General features: G+C 38.2%; 1 protein-coding gene across 6 annotated transcripts in view; it reads right to left on the bottom strand.

Moving 5' to 3' along the window:
* Positions 1 to 621: 621 nt before the first annotated feature.
* The window catches only part of SHF (Src homology 2 domain containing F), a 149,879-nt gene continuing 122,641 nt past the window's right edge, over positions 622 to 27,859 (bottom strand). For 4 of the 6 annotated variants that reach the window (XM_072148006.1, XM_072148005.1, XM_072148002.1 and 1 more), the window contains one exon: positions 622 to 3,277. In XM_072148006.1, the coding sequence (XP_072004107.1) occupies positions 3,091 to 3,277 (187 nt within the window). In that variant the 3' untranslated portion in view covers positions 622 to 3,090. Of the gene's footprint in view, positions 3,278 to 8,843; positions 9,007 to 27,859 lie in introns of those variants that run through there. The other 2 variants (XM_072148003.1, XM_072148004.1) reach the window with 2 other exon arrangements.

Genomic DNA, 27,859 nt, shown 5'->3' with positions numbered 1-27,859 from the left:
CTCTGCTTCCATCTTCATGTTCGCGGCAGGTCCACGACAGCTCCATCTGCAGTGCCTCTTCTATCTTCATGCTGGCGTCAGGCCCGCGACATATCCGTGCGCACGACCCGCCCGGTGCACAACTGTCATGTCAGCCTCTGAACATGAAGAGTGGAAGCAGAGCTGCCGAGCCATCGGAATGGTGAGTACTGAGTTTACTTATTTTTATAAAGACGAGTATAGTCCGAGTCTGGAATATTCAGCACAAAAATTGTGCTGAAAAACTCGGCTTATACTCGAGTATATATGGGTATATATACTCATAGATCCAGGTACTGTGACCCACCTCCACTGTGTGCCTAAACTTCCTTTGCTTCAGTGAGATTACATCAGGCAGGGGGAAGGGTGAGAGTGTGTAACAACAGCCTGTAAAGCTGCACTCTCAAGAGTCCTTCAAACTTATAAGCATAATTTTAAAAGTTGATTTTAGAAATTTTATTTTTCACAGTGCCTGGATCCATGAGTAAGTTTCCCTGGTTTTTCATGCTTGATGTCGCTAGTAGATTTTCTTTAAGGTTATAATGAATTTCTGGACGTTGAAAGGAAAAGTTATTCAAAAAATGAATCTAAAAGACATAACGATTACATTAAATATACAGTTTTATTTAACAAGGCAAAAAGTCACAAACGCAAAGTTGTAACAGCAGTAAAAACACAAACATTAAGAGAGCAAGATAGAGCAGATTCCTCCAACCCTTGGGCATATATACCCAGATATTTCACCTGGTGAACAGACTTGTACATATATTAAGATACCTGAAACATAAAATAAATAAAAGATGATAATATTTAAAATAAAGAAGATGACAAGGTTTTACATGGTTTGGTATATAAATCCCAATATAATTTTTTGAAATGTTCTGCTGAAGGATCCTGTTATCTTAGATGTAAAGAGAAATGTGTCAATAAGATAAAAAGCAGGATGCTGACACAGCTAAATTTTCTGGGAATATGTCAGTACCTTGCAATTTCCATATCAGCTCTGCTTCCAGCAAGCACTTAAAAATAGACTTATGGGAAATATAAATTGATTTTATATGGAAATAAAAATGAAAAACCACCTTGTAATTCATTGAGACTTGTATGGGCAATGAACTGCAATCTTTAGCAGGCCTGAAAGTAACCCATTAAGAGTTAAACTCCCAATCAGAAAACTTTTTAATTATAACTTTATAAGTAATCAATCATGGTATCAATATGACAACAAGATGTACAGTATCTTTATATAGATCAAAACTGGCTATACACATTAGATAGTCGTCAGGAGATTGTATATCAAGCCAACAGCTATACAATCCTTCTATCAAGTGATGTTTATTTTCAATGAAAGAATGGCATTCTGCTTGACAGGAATATGCAACGAAGCAAATACATGATTGTCAATGTCCAACATGGCTGATTCTTAGGCTCAAATCGGGCTACCCACATATTATTTAGCCTGTTAATTTTAATCTAATGTGTTTGGAAAACTATAGAAGATTCTCATTAGGGAACTGAAAATAAATTATCTCAATAATTAGCTACTTAACAGACATCAAAGTGAGTACAACCAAATTCATATCAGATAGATGTAAAAAAATATTATATTAGGGTTTAAATAACAAATATATACCCCCTGTATGTCCAAACTTTTCAACAGACAGAGCTAAAACACAGGGACCGCAGCGGTTTGTGGCACAATATCTCTATGCACTTCATGTCACTATTATATTAATGTGCATACAATTTATGACGGCCATTTATTGTCTTCATTTATAACATTATAACTTAGTCCATCACTCAGAAATGAATTGTACCCAAAATACCCCAACTAGTGAGGAGACCATGTAAGAAATGGTTCTTAATTCTATCAAGTCTAAAGATTTAAAGAAACATTAAAATAATCAATTTTCCATGGCTACTTTGTAAAGTAATTGTATAAAATTTAGAATATATCTAGCCTATAGTGTACATGTCAGGACAATTAACATTAAATTCAAGAGAATTGTTAAAAATTATATATCAATAATGTAAACATTACTTAAATATTTACTTGAATCGATCAAATCCTTTGAATTCAGATATATATTGGATATATATATATATATATATATATATATATATATATATATATATATATATATATATATATAAACAGTATTAAACATTTCAAATTTATAGCAAATTAGATTTTTTTTAATATAATGCAGATTCAACAACTTCAAGAATATTTTTGTGTCTGGATGGTGAAGAAATGGATGGTGGGACAGAAATGGTGCATGAAGCAAGTAATGAAAGTTGATCAATGTTAATAAAATCAATAATATTGTTCAAAATCACAGACTGGAAGAGATAATTATTGAAATAATCGCCCTCTGGATAACTGTGTAACTCTTGATGGAGGCCATATGTACAAAAATAATCCTATATGTTGTTATTGCCTTCTTTATGTCCAACAGAAAAGGATAAGTGGTCTACAATCTGCTCCATTTACTTGATCTCTTCACACCTTGACAACATTATACAGTATTGCTGAACTTTTGATGAAACATTGTTACACACACTCACACACACACACACCAGACCAGGATTTAGATTCTTACCGATGACCATCTTGTAGTAAAGCTTATGTAAAGGAAAACAAATTAAGAAATACATTTCTTTAAATAACAAGCATATAACATTGTATATAGAAGTATTGCAACATTCGGGACATTAACAGCCCCAGATCTCCTATAATGGTAGAACAGGTTGGTGCCCATTCTGCTGGATTATTCTTTCAGTAGTGCTAAGCAGTTTGGTGGTTTATGGTAAGCAAATCCTTAGTATTGGTTTCGTATAATCCACTTAAGTACCGGCACAAAATGCTCTGTGTGTTCTGGCTTCCATTCACTACAACAAACAGTAGAAAATTGTATAAGTCAAGCTTGGATGTTACTTTTATCCCCATCACACATTAGTACTTCACTTGTTAATTTGGTTGGTGCTTGGTGGAGACAATTAATACTTCACATGTTGTTGTTGGGTCTTCCCTTGATTGTACATGTTCTCTTACCATCCACATGCTTGCTGTTACAAAGTCCGTATTGCTACTGGGTAGAGCAGTGACATGTGTTCGGCACCCTTGATCGGTAACTTGCGGCTGGTATAGTAGTGGATTATTTCTGGTACGCTGTTAAACGGTGGGCTGTTCTGTCCTAGGACATACTGGTTTTCTTTGGTACGCGAGAGCTTCATGTGCATGAATCCTTGGCTGCTCCTAACAGGAAAAGAAATAAAATGTTAAAATATATTCAACATGATTTTTTTTTAAATAAGGTTTATTTTGAATTGCTCAATAATTTAGTTACATATTAGTATCAAAACATGGCAACATTGGAAAGCAAGACAATTATCTAATATGTATTGTATTGTCTCTGCTTCCTCTTGATACAACAATTTGGTTTGAGGAGGATTGTTCTATTTGATTTACACATGTAAAGATGTCTTGTGGCTCCATTGCTATTAAGTTCAGGAAGTAATATGTCTCCTTATTTAGAGTTTGCCAATTAAGGCCGCCTTATAGGCGTGTGGAGACTTATAGCCATTGATGCTCCACCAGGGGATTCTGGGAAATATGGAAATATGTTTTCCAAGGTGGGAAATAGAAAACAATGCCTCTTTTTGCTACGTTGAAAGGCCCCTAACACCAAGTATGACCTACAAGAAGCCTAATAACATGAACAGATTCCCAACTGTAAACAGCACAGCTTTGACCTGCTTGGCTCTCTTCAGTACAGCATAGGGTACTGATTTGGCTGAGTGAGAGGCTGTAGAGTTCACATGCTAAGTATGCATTTAGAAAGAGGATAACCCCCCCTCAAATCTATGTTGCACAAAAGACAACCAATGGCATACAGCACATAAATATATGGGACCATAGGACACAGTTTTAGGAGAAAAAAGTTTTGCCGATGCCTGAGGACTGAGCTGTAATGAGAATGGCGTTTCATTTTTCTAATGTTTAATGCGGTCAAATAGTAATGCACATATGAATATTCAGAGACATCCATTATGATAGATATATGCACATAGAAGACCACAGTGATACTAAAGCATATTGAGTGATCCAAGGTGCTGTATACTATTCCAGAAAGACTGTCATTTCTAATTACGCTCAGGCAGGTTATCTGGAGAGCACTGTCCTGGCTTTAAAACCATCTGCTGGATGAATGGCTCTCCAGGGAGAAGCAAGGAAGTGTTGGAGAGGACAAGAGGAGATGGAGCATATATATCTCTGCACTGAGAGCATTAGAATTTAATTAACTCATTCCCTCCTAGCAGGAATAATTATGTGAATACACAATAGTGTCGATGAATCTCCAAAACCTTGCTATGACAGGCAAAAGAAAATGCACCACCACAACAAGTACAATTCTAAAGTAGGCTGTAGGATCTTCAATTTGATCAGAACCATAATAAAAAGAGAAATAGTTTTTTTTGTTACTTAAAAATTCAACAATGTAAACAACTTCGAACCTGTGCGATACTATACATTTATATCTGTATTTCTGTATCAATTCACTATTTCATACCTGAAGCTTGGTAGTCTGAATACACAGGAGTTCTATGCATTGGCGTATTTTATATAGTAATACCAGCAGCCATCACCAGGAGGCAGAATCATTTTATCACAATGGTGAGCTCAGTAAGAAAATATGATGATGGACCTGGAGCCTCAAGTTGCTGTACAATGCCATAACTCTGCCTTACAACTCTACATTACACACATCTGCTGAACAAGAACCTTGTAATACACACCTCACCTGCTGCAGAGCCTAGGTATGTATCATAGCTGCTGCAGAACATCATTATCCATACCCATGTTCTCCTGAACAATATATCAGGGATTGTGCTGGGTATCCACTCTCATATACCTATTTCTTTAGCTTCAAGCATTTCAATGTTTGTTTTTTTTTATCAGAAATCCCAACATCTACCCTGAACTATGCTGTCGATTCCCTCCAGTAAAGCAGAGGGAAGAAGTGGGCCCAGCCCTTGTCTGATCTTGCAGGCTGCAAATGTTGCATTAATGTCATACTGTATAACATGAAAGAACAGTAAAAGTAACTAGAGATAAATGTTGCTGTTCATGCACCGTGGGAAGGGGTCAGGCATGTTTTATTTCAATAAGTTGCATACCTTCCATTTGAGGGGGGGGGGGTAAGTGACTGACAGTGGCTGTAAATGTTGGGGAGAAATCAGTGGTTGGACGACTCCCATAGCAATTGCTTTGACATTCACAGCAGACAGTGGCTTGGCTACACAAGACATCCCAACTCAGTCTGTGTACTCAAAAACAGATAAAGTTGACTGCGACAAAAAAGCAGGAGGCAGTAGCTTTCAGCTTCCTGCTCTACCATTGGAGGGCTGCTGCCATGTGAGGTTGATAGACCCTATCTGGTTACTTCAATGCACCTGCCAGCTTCAGCGCTGCTCCCAGCTGCTGTTTAGAGGGAATGGGAAAAGCTATTTTTTTTTTTTTTTAATTTTTTCAATTTCGCTGCAAAAACAAAGGGTGAGTAGATGGGCTTAGAGTCGGGACCACCGAGAGGATCCTAAAAAGTTGGGGGGCTGCAGATATTTACAAAAGAAAACAGGGTTAGAAAAGGAGACATAAGTTTGGAGGCTACTAAAAGGGAACATACGTTACAGGGGGTACAGAAAGGGGGAATGAGTTGGAGGTTACATAAAGGGGATGTTCCATGAGGTTAAAAGGCATGTCACAGATGTTTTAGAGAAAAGGGATATTTTTAAGGGGGGGGCAACAGATAAAGGGAACATTTTAAAATAATTTAAGGCATGCCATCTACAGTAGAGGAATCACAGCAAAGCAGCAATTTAATGTTTTTACAACATTCTGCCTGGTAAATGCAGTTATGTGGAGGTTAGGGCAGGAGGAATAGGATACAGGTATAGAGGGTCCTCCCCTCAGCAGTAATAAAGAGTTTTGAGGCCATAAATTATTGTGTTTACGTTTGCACATCATGGAACTACGGGCATTTGAATCTTTTCGACTATGCAGGGGACTTAGAAATACGGAGGTTATAATATAATGTAATGAAAGCAGCATATGAGCGCTAGGGCTAGAGGCCCTTTTGACTCACCTCCTAATGGAGGTAAGTGCATTAAATAACGCGGGCAGTCCTGGTATAAGAGCTGTATTGCTTGCAGACAAGGAGACAGCCCCGGTGTGTGGCTGGTAATATATACTAGTGCTGGGATACAAGAGGGAAGAGCTAGTGGAAGAAGGCAACCCCTGCACCATGGGCATCATAAAATTTAATCCAAGAGGGACATCAGCATGTTTAATCTAAGTTTTCATATTACTGGTTTAAAAAGTCTACAGTATTTTTTTTAATAGGTTACAACAGCTGTGACTGTAATACTGTATCTCCTACAGTATTAACCTTTTTTGCATTTCACCCAAAAATATGGTGCCAGGCTAAAATGGTGTTTCAGCCTCTACTACACCTGAAAAATGGTGCAACTTATCCCAGTGTCCCTATAGCAATCCCTACATCAGTACATCATGAAGCAGGAACAATTAAAAGTTCTATGAAATATTTATGCTCTATTCGCCATAAGACTCCAGGGTTATATTTGACTTAAGCTATGAAAAACCACTATTCAGGGCCTCTAAATAATATATTGCAGGGTTTTTTCTACTGTAATAATTAATTGTGTAAATGCACACTGACATTGCTTAGAACAGAGCCTACGAGATAAATTTGCTGTGTTCTTCTATCAAGGTCTTTAAACCAACACCGACAGCTCAATATACAAAAAGATTTATAGCTAAAAACTCATCTATATCTTTCTGTCTTGCTGCATTGTCAACTAAAGACATATTTATTTAAGAGCAGGGGAAGATTTATCTAGTGTCCGTACATCTGGTGTTTAATCAATTGGATATAAAGTGAACAGGACTTATAAAGTGACTCTGATGCCACTTCAAATCCATTTTCTTTGTCTACGTCTTCCAAGGAATGAAAAAGAGGTAGGCAGTGAGCCACAATCTCAGCAATTTTGTCTCTTTGAAGCAGAGACTGTTTTTTTCCCCTCTATGGAGTAGCTGCCAGACTGAAAGATGGGAATCTTGCCTAGGAACCTGCTCATGCGCCAGATTAAACCTGGCAATATATTCTTAATGTTTCAGAAAAACATTGCACTTCATAAACATCAGGATCTATAGACATCATTATTTTCTGCTAGCATATGTCCCATACTCTGCAATGTTCAGATTGGTGGGATGCACTAAAATGAAATCTACCATCAAAATCAAGCATGATAAACCCGAGGCACTTATTTATAGATCCAGAGACATTGGGGCATATTTATCAGGACCTCTGCGCACCGCCAGTGGCGCAGAGGCCCTGAAATAATCGCAAATGCTAGGTTTTGCTAGCTTTTGCGATTATTTTCCAAAATCCGCCACCTTCATACCAGGGGCGTGAAGGGGGGGGGGCGCGGCCGGATGGGCGTGGGCCGGCGCGGGGCGTTACTGTCCCCGCGCCTGCGCACTTGCTGCTGCCGGCGACTTTTCATACGTGAAAAGTCGCCGGTTGCAGTCTTTTCTACACCAGGCCCTGCCTGGCGTAGGATAAACGCTGCGCAACTGGCAGCCCCATTGACTGGTAATCTTATATTTGCTATCCAAGCTCCCACCTTTTAAAACCAACTTTTAGAAATATGCTAATGAGCCAGAAGGGCTACCCTATCCACTCTTTGATCTTACTTTAAAGACTGTTACACTGTCTCACCCCAACATGCTGCGAGAGCAGGAGGAGGGAGAGACAGTGTAACAGCCTATAAAACAAAATTGCAAAGGGGCTAAGGTTTTATATTTTGGATTTTAAGCATACTTTTATTAACAATTAAACACATAATCTCGTAACTTACTCCATAATGGAATAGTAAAAATACAAAAAACAGCAGTAATGATTGTTATAACACAAATACAGGAAAGCCACGAAAAAAAGAATCCATACCCTCTCTTCCGCACACATTATGCCACGGACCAACCAACCTCTTACTTTCCAAATGGAAAAGATACTATGTTCTCCCCACTCCCTGTAGGAGTGGTAGGATTTTTCTAGTATTGTCACGCTGTTCACTTGGCTTCAGTGAGAAACTCTAATTTTTCTATGGAAAGGTCCTTCTGGAAAGATTATATGTCCCCCAACATAGCCAGTGAGAGTTTTCCACCAAAGGAAACATTGATGAACTGGCAAATAGCAACTTCTTGCTGATATCTCTCCGATTTCACACAATCACCCAATCAGCATGGAGGAATAGTATGGTAGCCGCTTAACTACTACAGTAAAATACTGAGGGACTTGGTTTATCCAAGCATTTATGTCTACGAAAAAGTGGGACATAAATGTATAGCCAGCCTAGGAACTTATGCAATGTATTTATGGGTTTTACAGGAGTAACCAGAGGAAATGCAAATCCTGTATTCCATATATTCAAAATAACTTTGCTTTTGTAGTTGGTAAGATTCAATGCAACACACAGTAATATCCAATCAGATAACAGCAAAGCCAATTAAACAAAGGAAGCTTTAGGTAGCCAAGAGTGTGTTTTAGTGTGTTTATTGCCATCCTGTCGTAAATAAGATGTCCCTGTATTTATCAATCTGTTTTAAAGTTTTTTTAATATTCTTTGATGATCATTGTTTAGTGTGTATAAAATGCTGTGAATTTTCTGTTTCATGCATAACATGTCTGACGAAGAGAACTAGTACCATATATTTGAAAGCTCACCATCAAATATATTCAGTTAGCCTCAAAATGATATCACCTTATTTCTTGACTCTTCTTCTTCTCTCCATAGCCAACATGGTACAAATTTACACTATGAGTTAGCCAAAAGTTGATTTCAACAGGGTGGAGATGGGTTCTTCCTTTATATTTCTCATTACAATTTCTGTAGCTCTGGGCTTTGCTGCCAAACAAAAAAAGGAAAATCTCACCCAAAAATTCCAAGAGAATCATCATCCTGAAGAAGAGTTTTAGTTTTTTAAAAAGTATGTTTGGCATCCTACATACTGTGCAGCGCACTTTTCAGCTGTGTGAAGCTGTTTCTGCATTCTACCCAGCTTAACAGGTCAGTGACTTTATGCCCATTTATTACATGGCTTGCCTGCTGCTCAGTCACATCATACAGTGGATCGGCATGGGTGGAAGGTGATGGTCCTCCACTGTTCAGTTATTCTAAGGATAAGTGATAAACGAAAAATACCTCTTTGATATTAGACTCTACCAACTGGCCATGAAAAATCACAAAAATTGACGATCCAAAATAATGAATCACCATATTAGCAATCAATTATCTAGACAAGAATTTGTATGCTCTCTGAGAAGAAAACATATGTATGAACAGAGAACAGACAAACACTGTACAAACTTTTTCACTAAAATCATGTCAATGTTCTATATCAAGTTTTTCCTGGAGTTACTGGATATTTAAAATAATTTTTGGACATTTTTATAAAATTATAGCTAATTAAGGTCTCTGTAAAAGGATTGTATTTCTGTAGTTATATCATTAAAAATAAGTACGCTCAGAAGATGTGGAGTGCTGAGGACATGTGTAAATGCCTGTTTTATGCTACAGTACAACCATGATTCACCATTACAAAGTGTCACAAACTTCTCACTGAAATATCATTTAGTGCAGATAAATTTGCTACGGTTCCATGATTCAGATTATCCCCCCAGGTATCCGGCTCATTTTCTGCTCCTGACATTTTGTGTCCTCGGTCTTTAATGAGCTTGCAGTGCTAGGACTTTTGGCATTTTACTGACATTTCCTCTTAAAGAGGAGATAGAATATCATGTAGCTGTACAAGCAGTATGTGTTGTCTGCATTTGTTATCTGGGGTTGTCTGAGATGTGCGTCTTTGTTACATTCTTCTTCTCATGGTGAGATGTAATATCGCATGTGACAAGCTATTCCTCATAGGCTTTATCAAAACCAAAATGTAAATCTCCATGAACTGATAAAGTCAGTCAAGAAAAACAAAAGTCATATTCTAAAGATTGTACAGCAGAGGGACAACATGTTGATAAGAGTACAACGGTGGTGGTTGAGGTAAAACAGATGTTCTCATTTCTAGATAGCAAGATGTACTTTCCATCAGAGTGTAATGGAAGTATGATCAGTAAATCCAGTGTTCCAAAAGGTCAATGGAGAAAAAGCTCAGTAATGGCCATAAACAGATAGGAGTAAAAGCTGCTTTAAAAAAAGGAGTGATAAGGTTTGACACAGGATATGCTGAGCAACCTACAGTAGAAAGCTAAAAGTTACCATGTGAAGTCACATATAGTCAAATTATAGCCTTCACTGGTTCATAGAACATTGAGGATAATTATGCGCACTTAATGTTTTAGGACTAGTTAGACCTCCCCATAACTCAGTCTAAAGCATTGTGTTTTAGTGACACTCAGAGACTAGGTCCATTACCTAGCGCCATGTGTCTTCAGTCTTTGGTCAATTCTGCTGTTCAGCAGAATAATAAAATTAATGGTGATGCTAGAACCATTGATAGATACCACTGGCTTCCATTACAATGTTCATCATTTCAACAGAAAAAATCTGGCCGTATTTTTGTGGCTTACTTGACAGTATCATTATGGATATCTGTAGAAGATGGATCGTAATATATAGTATATATATATACTGTAAACATAATATAGTAAACACATCTCCAATGTGAATAGCCACTTAGTGTATAGAAATGTCTACCTTTTCTTGACACAAATTTAGTAGATGATGTCAATTTGTCAATCGTGACACATATTCAATACACTACATAGATTACTTACTTATTTCCCCTAAACACAAGGGGGACACAAACTTCGGAAGACCCTTACTACTTTTAGAACAGGCTGAGCTGACCTTTTCAGAGATTTAATAAATTAGGGACTGTAGGCAAGCACTTTATAATCTGCATTACACAACCACTGTACAGTCACAAAAAGACTTGTCCGGCTAAGAGGAAAGGCAGAGAAGGTAATTCTGAGCTGCTTATTTTAATAGATGTGAATACATAACATTTTGTAATACATTTTGATAAGACAAATGGCATTGTTCTCTCCTAATACTAAATGCATGTAGAAATCGATGCAGAAGCAAGGGCTGGATAGAAGCAACATTACTGGTCACATGAGGTTAATGATTCTTATAGATGGTCAGACTGTGATAAAATAAGGGAATACCATTATTATTTTGTGACACATTGCAATACATGGCAATTCAGAGGAGAGTCTGGTAAGAAACAAACATACTAAAGAGCCTGTAAAAAGACCTAAGACAAGGGTAAGTGCTTTCTCCTCAACATTCATGACCTTTCTGTCAATTCTTTTACAGTGGCCAATGGCAATGTTACAGATAACTTAAAGAGGTTTGCGGTGTGAGAAGTGATGGGCAGGTTCAAAGACTTCTTGACATGCAGCTTACAATGAGTGTCACTGGGGGCAAACCCTCCCTTGGGCTATGTGTATAAACAGGGGGCATTGTCTGCTCTAGGAATGGCTTTACATCTTTCATAATACACTAACATCTCAGTGCTCAAACAAATTAAAGGGGTTGGCCACTTTGTGGAAATAAAATCTGAAAACTTTTATACTCTTGTGCAAATAAAAAAAGGTCCATGGCTTCCCCTATACTGATGTGTTCAACCTAAATAAAAATGTATGGGTCAGGTCTTCAGTCAGAAGCTTGGGTTTGTTTTTGGCTCACCCCCTTTAACCGCCATTTAACACCTGTCATCGGTCCTGGTACATATTGCGGGTGTTTAGTGATCAAATGCTGATTAATATGTGATTTTGTGATTAATATGCTGGCAAAGCAGACAGCAGCATCTCTGGTGTAAGGCAACTTCACAGGGATTATCGATCCTTGGCAAAATGGAAGCTTTGCCCGCAGCATTAAAAACACTCGACACCTGCAATCAGTGCCAGCTCCAACCGTGGGTGTGGCTAGTGGGGGTATGGGTACCGAAACTGACCAAGGACAGAATTTTAAGGTTCAGGTTCTGCCAAACTGGAACGTCCACAGATGTGCTCATTCCTACTAAACATATTGGGGTTTATTTACTAAGGGTCCCGCGGTCGCATTTCCGACGGGTTTTCCGACTTTTCGGGGATCGCGCCGTTTGGACAAGGATTAAGAAGGGCACTGTGTCGCACGCCAAGCACTTACATGCTCCAGGAAGAAGAAGGTGAACTTCGGCGGACCCGAGCAGGGAGATACACATGCAGGATATCGGGTGCACGCTCGTAGTGAATCGCTGCACAGCACATGTTTGTCGGACATTCCGGATTGGGGATCGCGACGTAGACAGGTAAGTAAATGTGCCCCATTGTCTTGTAGGTGAAGTTCACTGAATCATAAACATTCAATCCTTGAAAATCCATTGTGCACATCCCACTCAGACACTGCCCTGCTGCCCATGGAAGACTAGACAGGATGCAAATGCTTGCATGCAAATCAATATGAAGATCTGTGTTCTGTCCAAAGATGCAGGGCACTCCACATACAAGGACATATTTTTAATTTAAAAGAGACCAGGAAGCTAACAGGTTCCTTTTAAGGACTCAAATTTTATTTCATCAATAAAATAAAAGAATAGGACATGCCAACAAAAGCCTTGAAAGACTGCAATAAACAATTCAACCAATGAGGATTCCACATCCATGATAAGGGCACATATAAAGTTTTATGATATAAAACTAAGAAACAATGTGGTCGAGAAAAGTTGTGTCATCTCTTGACATAACCAACCATTAATGTTTTAATACGGAGAGTCCCAGTTTTCACCTAGAGTCAAGACAACAATGAAATCCTACATCCAAGATGAAAGTTAAGGAATAACACATCTGTGTCCTGTGTAACCAATTGCATCAGATTAAGTTTATACGATTTACAGAGAGTCGATCAGTAGGTTTGGGGCCCATAATTTCCAGCATACATTTATCCAGGTGGGGTTTAGGGTCTGTAGTGATATTCCAGGGATTGCAGGTGACCTCTTCACTATGTGGATCACACATGCCCAAGCAGTCTTCGATGGTGCACGTAAACATTTTTCACATACATGCAGATACTGGCGTCAGAATCTCTACTACAGCCAGATTCTTGATGTGTTTTTAGAAAAATGCTATTTGTAAGATCCACCTCTCTGGATCCCCCATAGTTACTGCCACAAAAAGTGACAACATATTAAATCCAGCGAACACTAATAATTCAAAAGATTTTTTTATTTTTTGCAAAAAAAATCTCACAATTGTCTCAACTTGTGTCAAAATTTGTGACTCTTTTGGGGCTTTCGCCAACCTACAACATTTTTGCCAAATATGAATACAGATGTGGTAGACAGATTTATAAGCTGTGACGTTTCAAAAAGTTGCAAATTTAAATGAAAATTCACTCCAGTCCCACCATTGGAAATACTTTGGAATTAGTTGCCCAAAAACTTTCACCCAAAAGTCTCAAATCCAATGCAGACATTAACACCTCATATGCCATATTTCTCAAGCTGTCTAAACCACTATGCTAAATCCTATGTACAAAATGCTCCTAAGAATATCTTAGAAACTGGTGCAAGATGTCTGCTTAATGATAAATTCCCCCGATTAAGAAAACTTGCTTTTCATATATATCATAAATAATTCTTTGTACTGTAACACAGTAAATTCCGTGTAAAATAGATTTAAAAAGTATATTTGTCATCCCAGTTTGAGTTCTATATGAGGATTTCAAAATAAACTGCTAATAAGCCTGAAGTCGTAGTAACCGCCAACAACTTCATGGAATATGTCATCCCATACAATACAATATTCAGATATGATGCAGTTTTGACTTACACCATTATTTAATTACACAGTTAGTGAGGCTGAAAATAGACACGGGGTACAATGTTGGTTCCTGGTATAAGGGTATTACAGGTATGATTACACGGTATGGTTGTGATACAGTCTTATCTTGGTGTGGCCAAAAACCAATTAACAGGGTATTCAAAACTTAAAGGACATCTACCACCAGGATGAAGGATTGTAAGCCATGCACACTTACATCCGGGTGTGTGTCCTCTCTGGCAGGAAGCACTCTTAACTTCTTATGCCCTGATTTTTACAGAAAACAAATGGCTTTTTATAATTATGAAAATGAGTCAAGGTGTTATGGAGCCTGGAGCCGCTCAGGCTTATTTGCTTAATTTTAAAGCATTTTTCCCCTTAAAGCAAGGGCATAAGAAGCTTAAAGAAGTGCAAATCCTGGCAGAGATGGCACACACCAGTATGTCAGTGGGCTTGGTTTACAGTCTTTCATCCTGGTGGTAGATGTCCTTTAATTCAAAAGTCAGTTGTGAAGGCAAATCAACCATTAAAAGAAAGTTTGTTATGCATTATTGGAACATTCTGCTAATTGTAAATTTTTTGCCCGCAACATGACCACTTCACGACCGCACCGTTTAATCTTAGCAACATTTATTTATAATTTATCAACACTCCTGGGAGTTGATGGTATAATGTTGGTAACTCTGAAACAAAGAACATTACTGTTTGTAAATACAGTGCACAATTCTGTAATTATTCCTGAACTTCCTTTATTGAACAAACAGGACTAAGAAAAATGACATCATAGTTCAAGATGCTGTAAGGAGCCCTCAAGGCTTCAGAAAAGGCCAAGCCTTTCTGACCTCAACCGCCTTAATCTGATCAATATTTTATTAACCACTCACAAGCATGAGGAAAAATAGCTCCAAAGTTATAACAATCATAATGATCACATCCAACTGTCCTAAAAACATAGTAGAACATTCAAACCCATTAAACAACATTTACAAGTTGGCAAGTTGGCCTCTGCAACTTGTAAAAAGAATAATGCATCATTCTATCTCTGTACATACAGTTTATATCATGTGTGTTTATATCATTTGTATTTTTCTTTATCATTTAAGAGATTTTATTTGAATAAACAAGGCAAGATTTACATGGTATATAAGGCAGCAACAAACACATATACAGTGGGTACAGAAAGTATTCAGATCCCTTTACATTTTGTTTGATTGCATCCAATTAGTAAGATCAAATAAGTTCTTTTTTTGTTCATTATTGTACACTCTGTACCCCATATTGACAGAAGAAAATATAAATGTAGATATTTTTGCTAATTTATTAAACAAAAAAAACTGAAATTTTGATAAAGGCTGAGCACAAAAATTGCTGTTACTGGGATTTATTTTTATGTGCAATAAATTACAGTGTATGTTTGGATGTTTTGGCCACACAGGCCTTTTTCAAACACAATGCTGTATCTTGGAGCGAGAGTCTGTAGATAAAGCATTGTGTTTGAAAAAGGCCTGTGTGGCCAAAACATCCGCTGTAATTTATTGCACATAAAGATATATCTCAGTAACAGCAACTCTTGTACTCAGTCTGTATTATCAAAATATTTATGGGGTTGGATGCCTAGGACTGAAGCACTATTATTTTCTGGTTTTGCAGACGATACACATCTATGAGAAAAATTTACATTTCACATGGTTATAAGTATTCAGACCCTTTGCTCAGTATTGAGTAAACAGGGGTATAACTACAGGGGTAGCGGCCATAACATAAGCTCAGGGGCCCACAGTGTTAGTGGGGCCACAGCAACTGGGGTATTGGGTGTGTATTGGGGGTGTATATACGGTGTGTCTGTATATGATATTGTATGCATGTGTGTGCATACGTGATGTGTATATGGTATAGTTACTTTGTTAGGGAATAGAAAGATATGAGGGAAGAGAAAAGTTGTGTAAGCTAAAATATAACTTTTATTAATTCTTCTAAAATAGTTTCATATTTATTTGTGAAATATATCCAAAAAACTAGTATGGCTTCACTAGTATCACCATACTGTCAGGTGCCAGCCCAGGACAACTATACAGGAGTGGATCCCCAAATTCTTCTTGTTACTTCTCCTGTAAAAATATATAACGTCCCCCTACAATATTTTTTTTATAAAAGGGTATTTGGATGACAGAGTATTATCACTGTATATGCAGCAGCGAGATTCAACTATACACTCTGCTCTCACTTGGTAGTAAATACAATTTAGTGCTGCCATTGTATATACACCCAAACACCTAAGCAAGCAGTACAATAATTTACTTTGCAGCAGCGTGGTTTCACTACATCAGTGATGGCAAACCTTTTAGACGCCGAGTGCCCAAACTACAACCAAAACCCACATGTTTTTTGCAAAGTGCCAGTGCGACAATTAAAGTGGTATAAATTGCATAGGCACCAATACAGTAGAAAGAAGGAGAAGAAGTTTGCATTATCATTGTAGCTTCCTTCTAGGGTCCTGGGCTGCCTCCAACTGCAAGAGGCCTTGAGTCCTGTCCTGCAAAACCTGCCCTGGGGTGATGGCAAGGGTGCCCATATAGAGGGCTCAGAGTGCCACCTCTGGCACCCGTGCCATAGGTTCGCCACCAGTGCACTATATAGTTCAAAATCGCTGCCTCAGAGACACAATAGGTCACTGCTCTTATGTGTATACAATAGCGCCGTTCCTTTCCCTGCAACTACACACTGCCTCTCAGTCTGAATACGTGCTAAGTATAGAGATGCCGTGCTCCCAGCTGCAGGCTCCAAGCTTGTAACCAGCAGCTGGACACGGCAGTCTCTGCACCTAATGCTGTGGCGTGGTATAGAGCAGTTCACACTATGTGGATGAATTTACATGCTCTCATTGTACTGCGCTATATTGCAGAACTTCTGTCATTAAATGAATGCCGTCTTGCAGCGTGCTGACATACGGTTCTAATGGCTGATAGGGCAGGAGAAGAGTGATGTGCGGCGAGCGATCTTCAGTGATATGAAGTAATGTGAATAAACTGTCTCTCAATTACTAGTCCCTAAACTCTGGCTATCATAACAAACAGTGTCCCAACAAGTGTTTCGCCGGGCCACCCCGGCTTCTTCTAGAACATTTATACTTGTGCGAGGGAGGGGTGAGAGAAGAAGAGTAGAGAGTGGAGAGTTATCCAGCCGCACCTGTGTGAGGTCCAGAAACAATGCAATGACCAGCCAAACAGGACGAATCTTGGGACAGTCCCACCAGATGTGGGCCATGGTGCCGCCCAGATACCCAGAACTCCTACAAACATCCGGTTATTGGGAAAAATATAGTCGAGTCTCAGGGGCAACATGTACCACCTGGTCAGGATTTTATAGTTGGTCTACTGTGCCTTTCTAAACAGTGACCATGTGTGACACAAGTTAAATGCATTAAGCCATTCGTCCTCACCCAGTGCCAGGTCGCCCTCCCTCTCCCAGCCATCCACAAAGAAAGACTTTGGTTGGGCCCAATAGTCTAAGATAAGAGCATATAGAGTAGACATTTCCTGCTGGGCCGAAACAGTACTGATTACAGAGCTGCTCAAAAGGAGAGAGGCCATAACATATTTGGGTGACGAGGGCAGGGCCTTAGGGGCATGGGGCTAGGGGCATGTGGGCTTCAGAGAGACCCACAATTTGTGAGCACTGTTGTGGGGTATATAATTTATACTAGTATAATATGATTTATATTTTTATATATAGAATTTATAGAGGTATGATAATGACCTATATTGAAAGGATACTTATTTAGCAGGCAATACGCCCATTGAAATCTTCTGATACATTGGAAACTTTCCCAACATATATGCTAACTAATGTTGTCAGCATAGCTTAACACCTTAACACCTTGGTGCACAATGACTTAAATTGATGTCAAAGAATGACACAAAACCATGCATAGAACCTTTCCTAAACTCCACCAACTGCTGGTCTTTGCATCCATGAAAAGCTGCCCCTCCGCTGCCTTTGCCCATCACCTCTCATTTGACAGTAGAGGGCCTACTTAGGACATAAGATGCAGAAACCAATGACAATGATTGCTTTTGAGTGGTGAGCGCAAGAAATTACATCTTTATGGAACGCAAAAAGTGGGAGATGGCTGAGTTATTAGGTCCTCTTTAATGTCAGTTATCACAATGCAATAGATGCCCAGAGATGTTCATGGCTACTAACCAAGTCTCCGGGTCTTCCACTCTTTGTTAAAAGTAATAAAAATAGACAGAAAACATGCTGAACGCTGTTACTGGTAAGATCAGAGCATTACTATCCTGCTATCATGACTGGGGACACAAAGCCTAGGAACCTACTCTAGATACATGCTTCCGGTTTTCAGCACTGTGGGGTGTGATGAAGAGAATTAACCCTATAACCTATGCTTTGTTTAAGCCATAGTTTACACCTGATACCTCCCCGTCTTCATGAAACAAGTCATATATTAATAAGACCTTGCATGTATTACTGCAAAGGGAATCAGATAAAAAATTACTATAGTCCAATATAGACAGTTAACAATAGGATGTCAATAAGTGTCCCTTTTCAATTTTCCTACAGCACTTAAGTGCATTGTCCCTTTCCATCAAATATTCCCACATAAATATACACATATTGCATAATTGTATTATACTTTGACAAAATATCAGAAAAGTAAAAAAGTGAAACAAATACTTTGAGTTTCTTCAGATAACAGAATGCTTTGTTCCCTGACCTCAGCCACATGCATGGCTAAATAAATGGGTCAACTGTGTGTCTTGCTACATAAGAGGAAGTGCCATGATGTGTGCACATTATACCGAATTATAAATCTGGATATGGGCTAGGAGTCAAAAACAGGACAGCTAGGAAAGACAGCAGAATTATGTTGGTGAATGTATGTTTTCTGTGTGTCTTTTATTCAAAATGTATTCTACAATAAATGCATAAATTAGGTTTCTAACTGACTTAAACTTACTCACTGCAATAATTTTTTTTTTCTACATGAATTGCAGGGTATAAAATTAACAAACAACCTACATTCACTTATTTTCGATGCAGAACAACATCTCCCATCAATGCACATCGCTACATCTCAATGTAGAGCGCAGCAAGAGGCTTTAGCTTGTGTGGCTGGTGTGCACAGCATTAACACTGAAACAGGCGCCAAAGAGGCGAATATACCATTTTTTTTTTTTTTTACAGACCCTGTAGCCCATATCTTTTTATTTTTCCATTTACAGAGGGCTTATTAAAATTGTTCTTCCATGTGTTACCAATTCATATTCTGTACAGGGCACTGGAAAGCTGCAAAGAACATTCCAAAAATGGTGGAATTGCCAAAAAACACATTTGTACCATTCACTACTGTATTGCCATATTGGTGCGTAAAGTGGTTCTGATTAAGGTGATTAAGGTGCAGCGGTCAGGTTCAACTTCCAGCACTGATTGTAAATCATTATGTATAATACAGCAGACACCTGGGCTTTATGGAGAGAGCTCAGCCTGTGAGCCTTCTTCATACAGTCATTACTGTATTACAACGTAAATATCCATCGTGTAGGGGTAAATGTCATAGTCTGATGCATAAAATAAAAAATACACACTTACCTCACAGATAACTCACTGCTTTGTCATCAAATCTCCCAAAGCTCTACAATACCTTGTCCTACACTGCATCTAACAATGACTATTACAAGCCACCAGTGTTAGGGTAGAGTGGTGACATACATCTCTATATAGACATCATGGGACCAAGTAGACCTATGGCAGCATCTAGAAGAGCTAAAAGAGATAAAGCCGTGACATTGTATGATACCACGTCTACCGATCTCATCTGACGGCCTAATGGCCCTGTTGCTCTTAATTTCAGTCTTCTCAGAGAGATGTAAGTGTTTTTTAGGCTCTCTACCTCTCTGCGTAGTAAAAAAAAAAAAAAAAAACTTCTTACATATCCTAGATGTATTTTATGTCTGGATACTGGTTATATCCTAATACATACCTTATTGTGTGTTAGTTCGGATTTATTAGCTTTTTTTGTTTTCAATATTTACATTTTTATTTAACAATAATATAGACATACAAAGAAAATTTTCATAGTCTCATATCTCCTGCTTACACATGTACCATATTTCCCTTTTACCAAGGCTAAAGGTACAGTAAACATTAACATTTGTACAATGAATTAGAACTATACAATTTGCCTTTAATTACCCTCTACCGTGGTCAGAATATGAAGAATAACATCACAAAAGCAAAGTTGGCTCAGGATTCGGGTTTTTCATGATACATATTAGCAACCCTTGGTATAATAAAAAATAATTTTTTAAGAATTTGTAACAACTGTGCATATTAAATATCAAGTCCCCAATGAATCATTAACTAAACGAGCCTCCTTCATATTTAGTATGTTTAAAATAACGTAACCTTTAAAGCAATTCTAGGTTGTTTTAGAAATGAATGGTGGTGATAATAGCATATGCTGTAATATGTTTCATTAAATAAAGCAGCTTCTCTGTGTTCTGTTTCTGCTTCTTTCAGAGTATCTGAATTACAATAAGGAATGGAAGCTAAACATTAACTCTTTCTATCCCTAGAGAATATTTTTATATAGTTTAGTAAGGAGATTATACTATGCAGATACTGTATGTAAAGAGTTAAGACATTACAAAACATTATCAGGTTCCCCTATCTCTGATGCTGTTAGTGGAGGATGGACAGAGAGAAGATTTTTACAAACTGCTTAAAGGGCATCTACCACAAGGATGAAAGATTGTATGCAAATCAGCCTGAGGGGCTACAGGCTCAATTAACACCTCTGGAACGTGGAGCCCCTCGGCTCATTGGCATACAGTCTTTCATCCTGGTGGTAGATGCCCTTTAAAAAAGAAGGCAGGCAGGGGAATAAAAGAAGAACACAGGAGTTTTATTTTAATAAAACATATTAAAGATTAATATTATCATCTGCACTTCTGTTATATGCAATTTTGTTTAAAGTTTGGTTGCACTTTAATTGCATATCTGGTAACGGACTCTGGCCTCTAAGTAAATCTGAAAAGGCAGTCCACTGGTTTTCAAAAGGTATGACTTTATTTAAACTAAGTCAATTCTGGACAAACAATCAGGATCACCATTTTGGAGATTGCCCAGGCCAAATATGCATGTGTCTGCCAGCCTGTCTCCACCCAGATCACACATAATCAAAATAAAAAAACTGATCCTGTAAGAAAAAAAACAACAATGTATTCCCTGTTTGCTGTTATGCCTCACTGGACCACCCTCCACCTTATTTCCAGCAGGAGAATGGATGAAATGCAAAACTGATCAACGATGAGGATGACAATTTTTCCAATAGGGTCTACGTTTTTTTGTCATCAACATCTTAAGCCAGGTGGAATCCAGTTTTATACTAATCCCTAACAAATGAAGTTGTTAGCAGTGGATATGTTTTCCTATCTATTACAGGAAAGAACTCTCTTCATTCTGCCATTGGCCAGCTATTGATGAAGCAAATCTTTTCAATTTGTTATTATGCAGAGAGCAGCTTTTCCGTCTCAATGATTTACACATTTTAGTCTTGTACACTGCTTGTGCCAATGTTTATTCCTGAAAGTCACAATGTAATCATATATAATTTATTTGGCACGGACTGAAAAGGATTGTCTTTTCTAGCTACAAAACACTGAAGAATTGCGTAATACCTTGTGAATGGAAGCAGCTACAGAATCTTAATACAGATTTGTGTTTTGTTCTCTAAAGCTTGTTATAAAATGGTATTTATATATTCCACAGATTTTATTCTTTCATACAAACGGTATTAATTAACCATTTGTCCCATATATGATGCCTAGTAGCTATTGTGAAGGGCTGACACTAGAGGATGTCTTGGCAACAAAGTATTTACAATTCTATACCTTATTATTTCTTTCTCCCATCTTGCATTCTACTATTTTATATCGATTTTGATAATCTGACTATATTGTTTTGACCTCCGGCATCTTCTGACTTTTTAATAATACTCATAATGTTCAACAATATCATACTGTGAATATTACAAATTCATATCTTATAAAATCTTGAGATACATTTTTCATATCAGCTTCAAACAAATGTGTATGAACCATGAGTGTCTTGGATTTATACATAATGTATACTTTTTTTGTAAGGGAAACAAATGTCTATACAGTGGTATGTGGATCGCTCATAATATCATGACTGAACAACAAAGTTATATTTAGTGTCCATAGAAAGGGTCTAACAACCTCCAAATCTCCAATTCCCAAGTTAAAAAACAACATTGTAAGGGCACTATGTTATGTAAACTTTCCAAAATTCCCCTGGTACACCAAGAAGTTGGTTTGTATAATAGTGCCATATAATCCATATCACATAAGCACAGGCGATATACAGTATAACAAATAATGAGGAACCTATGGAGAAAGGTAAGTAAACACGCCTTAAGTGTTGGAGTAAAAAGTGGTCTTATCAGCACAGTGGTTGTAGTAGGTACTTCAGCCATATATAGGGCAAAGAAGAAGACAGTTTGGTAGTATGTTCCAATTCAAATCCCTTGAAGAGTCAGATGCAGAAAACCCAATCTGGCCCTACTTTCACAGGGGTTTGAGTCCCACCCTACTAAGGGCACTTCTATACCTCAACCTATTCAGATACCTCATGCAGATGTTTTTTTAAAGGAAATCTACCACCAGGATGAAGGGTTTTAAACCAAGCACACTGACATACTGGTGTGTGCCCCCTCTGGCAGGATCTGCACTTCTTTAAGCTGCTTACACCCTCATTTTTACAAAACAAAGGCTTTATAAATTATGCAAATGCTTCTCAGTGGCTCCTGACTCAATTAATAGCTATGGAGGCCAGAGCCCTTCGCCCTCATTTGCATTATATTGAAAAGATACTCAGCAGATCCTGGCAGAGGGGGCACACACCAGCATGTAAGTGTGCTTGGTGTACAATCCTTGATCCTGCCGGTAGATTTCCTTTAAATACACCCATTTGCTGGTTAGTTTGCATAGGATATATATTCTCTTAAAAAGTCTACGGCCTCACAAACCACTCCATAAGTAACACTAGCATTTTGTAGGGTACTATGAAAACTTTCCATCCATACCTTTCATACAGTATGTACCAGTGATCTATTATTATTATAGAGAAAACTTTGCTTTATATTATATTTTCAGTTCACTGGGGTTGTGACCTTGACTACTCTTTTCCTTTGATTCCTACTATGCAGTATTTAGATGGTATAATCAGGCAGTTATGGATAGCATGAACAGCTTTGAAAGTTGAAAATGGGTTCCAACCCCTGTGTACTGTAAAGCATTAGAATTCAATTTGTATTAAAATACAGGTTTTTCTATTAAATAACAGGTGACTGTGAGGTTTGTCTGATTTGGGAGCTTGGAGGCTCCCTTTAAATGACTAATGGGAATTGAGTCAGCGATAGCTGGGGTGCTAATTCAGTGCTGTTTATACCTGGTGGGAATGTTCAGGAGCTGGAAAACTGAACACAACCATTAGGAAAAAGGCTACCGTATATACTCGAGTATAAGCCGACCCGAGTATAAGCCGAAACCCCTAATTTCAACACAAAAAACTGGGAAAACCTATTGACTCGAGTATAAGCCGAGGGTGGGAAATGCATTGGTTATGGCCTCGCAGTATATAGTCTGCCCAACCCCTGTAGCATACAGCCTGCCCAACCCCTGTAGCATACAGCCTGCCCAGCCCCCGTAGCATACAGCCTGCCCAGCCCCCGTAGCATACAGCCTGCCCAGCCCCTGTAGCATACAGCCTGCCCAGCCCCTGTAGCATACAGCCTGCCCAGCCCCTGTAGTAGGAAAAAAAATAACACTGTACTCATCTTTCCGACGTCCCCCATAGGTCCTCTTGTCTCAGACAGAAGAGGACCTACAGGTGATGTCAGAAAGGTGAGTTTTGACTTTATTTTTTTAGTTGACTCGAGTATAGGCCGAGATAGGGTTTTTGAGCACAAATTTTGTGTTGAAAAACTAGGCTTATACTCGAGTATATAAGGTATTTTGTTTCCAAACACAAGAACACACGCACACCTATGGACAATTCTGATATCGCCTCTATACCGAAAGCTGTAAAACCAAATATATAAGAATAAAATAAGAGAATGAAGAGATGAAGAGAACCTATATGTTAATCTTCTATTATTATAATTATTATAGGAAATCTATCAGTACCTGTAAGGCAAATTACACATACTTCCACTCCTCTTCATCTTGATTCCAGGACTTGTGTTCTCTAATCTTGACACGCCATGATCACTTGATAAAGAGACTTCTAGAAAGCAGCCCAAAGCATGGGTGCATCTGTCGCTCCAGGCTGCTTATTATTTACGCCTCCTCGTGACATCACCTACCTCTCCCAGCATAATTAGCAGCCCATAGCGCGAAACCTTGCATTGCATCCTCATGATCCATGCCGCTTTTTATAAGCCTCTTTATCAAGTGATCCCGGCGTGTCAAGATAAGAGAAGGCGAGTGCTGGGTTCGAGAGGAGTGTAAGTGAGTAGTTCAGTGTAATTTGCCTTACAGGTACTGATAGATTTCCTTTAATGGTAATTGCCCCTGTCTTGAAGGATACTAAAACATAGGAATCTGCAATCACTTTCAAGTTGAATAGGTCTCCATCTTCAAAGCACATGGCACACGGATTGTCCCTCAGGTCTTCAAAATATTTCAGCAATTGGAAAACGCTCCTGGCTAGTGGTCTCAGTTGAGAGTGGACTGGGCAGTGGGCTTGTAAGAAGTACTCTGGGCGTAGTGTAACAGCTGTGACGTCAGAGACCAGAGGGCCTCTGGTAAAGCCCCTAAAGCACTCCTAGCTCACTTGCATATTTTTATTTTGTTTAATGAACACCTGCTTTAATCAGGTATATTTCTGATGGCAGATATCCTGTAGGCTGCATTCACACGGCCGTTGGGGGATGTATATATAAACGGCCGCCGTATATACATCCCCCATAGACCGGCAATGGGCACATGGAACGGAGCAGTATGGTGCAGTACATGTGAAAAGATGTACATGTCCCATCTTTCCCCGTATAATGACGTTGTGTGCCATGTATCTCTATTCGGAGCAGCACATCTCCTCTCCTGTGCACGTTCGTGTGATTGTAGCCTTAAGCCGAGACCAATGGATCTCTATTCAAATTATCAAAAAGACACAATAGGTGCATTGTAACATATTGAACAGGAACAGACAATTCATAGCATACTGTATTACGCTTTTCATGTGTAGAAAATGTCTCTGAGGAAATACAAAAAAAAGACCTCATAGCCCATTTGGGTTATCTGTTACACTGAAGTAGCCAAGTATGTGAAAACAAAAGGAGTAATTTATTACATTTTCAGTACAAAATGGATCAGTACGAAATGTAATTGTGCAGTACACAAAATCTCTCCTCTCAAGGACAAAATATCACCTAAGACTGCAGCAAGGTTATTGGAAGCTAATATGCTTTAGGGCTTATGAGGAAAGAAAATTGATGGCGGACGCAGAGCGCCAAGGTGTTATGAGATCAGAGAGACAATTTAGAAACTATCTTAGCCAGCACTGACAGCTGAGGCAAGATTTCAAGATACAACTGCACAGACATTGTCATTGGACTTGTGTATTAACAAATTTATGTATGTTTAATGTGTCTTTTGTATTTAATAAAGATCTATTGCATGTGATGTAATAGTAGTGTGCAATTTGATTCTGGATTTGGTTCCATATAGTTCCATATATTTTGTAGGGATTCAAAATTGTAAGAAGGCTACCTTTATAATATCTTTACAACCTCATAAAAGTGAGCAGTTACCAGTCTGTACTTGAACCATCCTAAATCTCAATACAGTTATTCTGGAATGCTTAGGGATCTCCACTAAAAATGCAAGGCAGACTCCTCCAGATCATTCACCATGGAGGCAACCCCTGGTAATATGGATGGGATTTGACATCCCACATAATAATGATGAACACTTTGGCAACATATTGGGCCACATTTATCAATAGTGATGCAAACTGCACCAAATTATTGAAGACTGGCGCACAGTTTTCAATAATATGGCAAACCCTGCATGCGCCAATTGTGCTTTTTTGGTTAATGACTATTATCCCTAAAGTTCTTAAATCCATTAAAAATCAGAAATATATTTGAACAGCTAGAGGGCACAGTTCATAGTCTACAGATGTAAAGTGCAAATGCTTTATTTAAAGAGACTATAGACTAAATCACTATTTAATCTGTTTACACTGAAAGTTAAACCAAATTGGAATAAGGCATGTGGTGACTGACCTGAAGCATAAATGTAAAGGTGAAATTAGAAATATGCAAACTATTTTACTGTGTTCTGTAATTTTATCAGCCATTTTATATACATTACTGACTTGCCAATACTGGACAATGCAGCCATCATTTTGAATTTATGTTGTTTTGTTCTTTTTTTGCTGCACAATTTGGCAAGATTGCAATTTCTAGATGGAAGCCAGTAATTGACACTGCCCCTTAAGGGTTGCATGCTGTTACAAAACCATTCGAAGCAGAGAAAAGAGAAAATAAGACCTTTAAACAGTGTGACAAAGACCTTTTAATGTTAGAGCCTGCAAAAGTAAATAATTGTTTAACCATCTTGGACACAAACGAGTAAAAGAGCAGAAATAAGATTGACAGCTCCTTATCACCCAATGTCCTTAGATAATTCGCATCACAAGTCTCATTTCTGATCGATAGCAGCATTTGTGAGTAATAGCATATTTTAGGGACCATGTGTGTAGGCAGTGTAGTAGTTATATGCAGTACAGTATACAGCAGTTAAAGTAATTCAAATAAATAAAACACTTGAGCAAAGTTAATATATTTCACTACTTTCAATGATAATCGTATTGTAGCTTAAACTATAATATTGGTCAATATTTAAACTGAAGTAGGAGGAGAAGCTACTGTTCATAAATCCATACTAACACAGATCACACTGATCTCAGAATTCCTTGTTTTTGTAACAAGCAAATTATGTAGAAAAATTATTTTATTTTAGAGGACATAACTTTAGATTAATTTTGGAGACATGACATTCTGTAATATATTGTATTGGGGATGTGAAAAAAAAATGAAACAATGAACAACACAAAGAGGAGGTAGGAGATGAACATCAGGGTTTCAGGTATACTGAAATCCATCTAATATTGACCTACATTTGCCTAAGGATAATGCCTACATTTGTGTGAATGCTCCTTAAAGTTGGTAAAAATATATGTTTTTTTTTCTTTATAGTCACATGAACCATAAAGCACAATAACAATTTTAAATTAGGGGTTTGGGGGGCCAGTGATGTACAAGAAATCAAGTGAAGGACATCAAGGCTCTCTAGATGACCACACAACAATATATTAAAGCTTATAGATCTGAGACAGACAGGCTTAAGACTGACAGCAAAATGGTTTAGTCAAAATGTCTTCCAGAAGCAGAACATATAAATACCACAGAGTTTACAGGGGACACCCGGCCATGGGTACTGCACATAATAATTCAGAAGTCAGTAGATGTAGTGACTGGGGATTAGGATCAAGAGTTAGGAAGCAAAGATAGAAGAATGACTGCTAGGTCTGACTACACAGGGTTTATTTGCGGTCTGTTACCATGGAGAAAAATATTAATAAGTGTTATAGAAAGAAACATATCGAATAACAAGGCTACTAATTGCACAGTTGCTTAATTTTAGATAGATTGGGAAAAGAAAAAACATCGCTAACGCAAAGTACATAGAATCTATCAACTACTACTTCTTTGCCACTGTTAAAATTGCAATGGACTGCAGGTTATTTTAGCTTTAATCACTTTCTAGTGTATATTTGATTTGCTGTTTATATTTAAGAAATCAAACAGAGCAGTAAATCAAGTCAACTAA

Source organism: Engystomops pustulosus, chromosome 4 (genome assembly GCF_040894005.1).
Source record: "Engystomops pustulosus chromosome 4, aEngPut4.maternal, whole genome shotgun sequence".
Lineage (NCBI taxonomy): Eukaryota > Metazoa > Chordata > Amphibia > Anura > Leptodactylidae > Engystomops > Engystomops pustulosus.
This window is presented reverse-complemented; position numbering and strand designations above follow the sequence as displayed.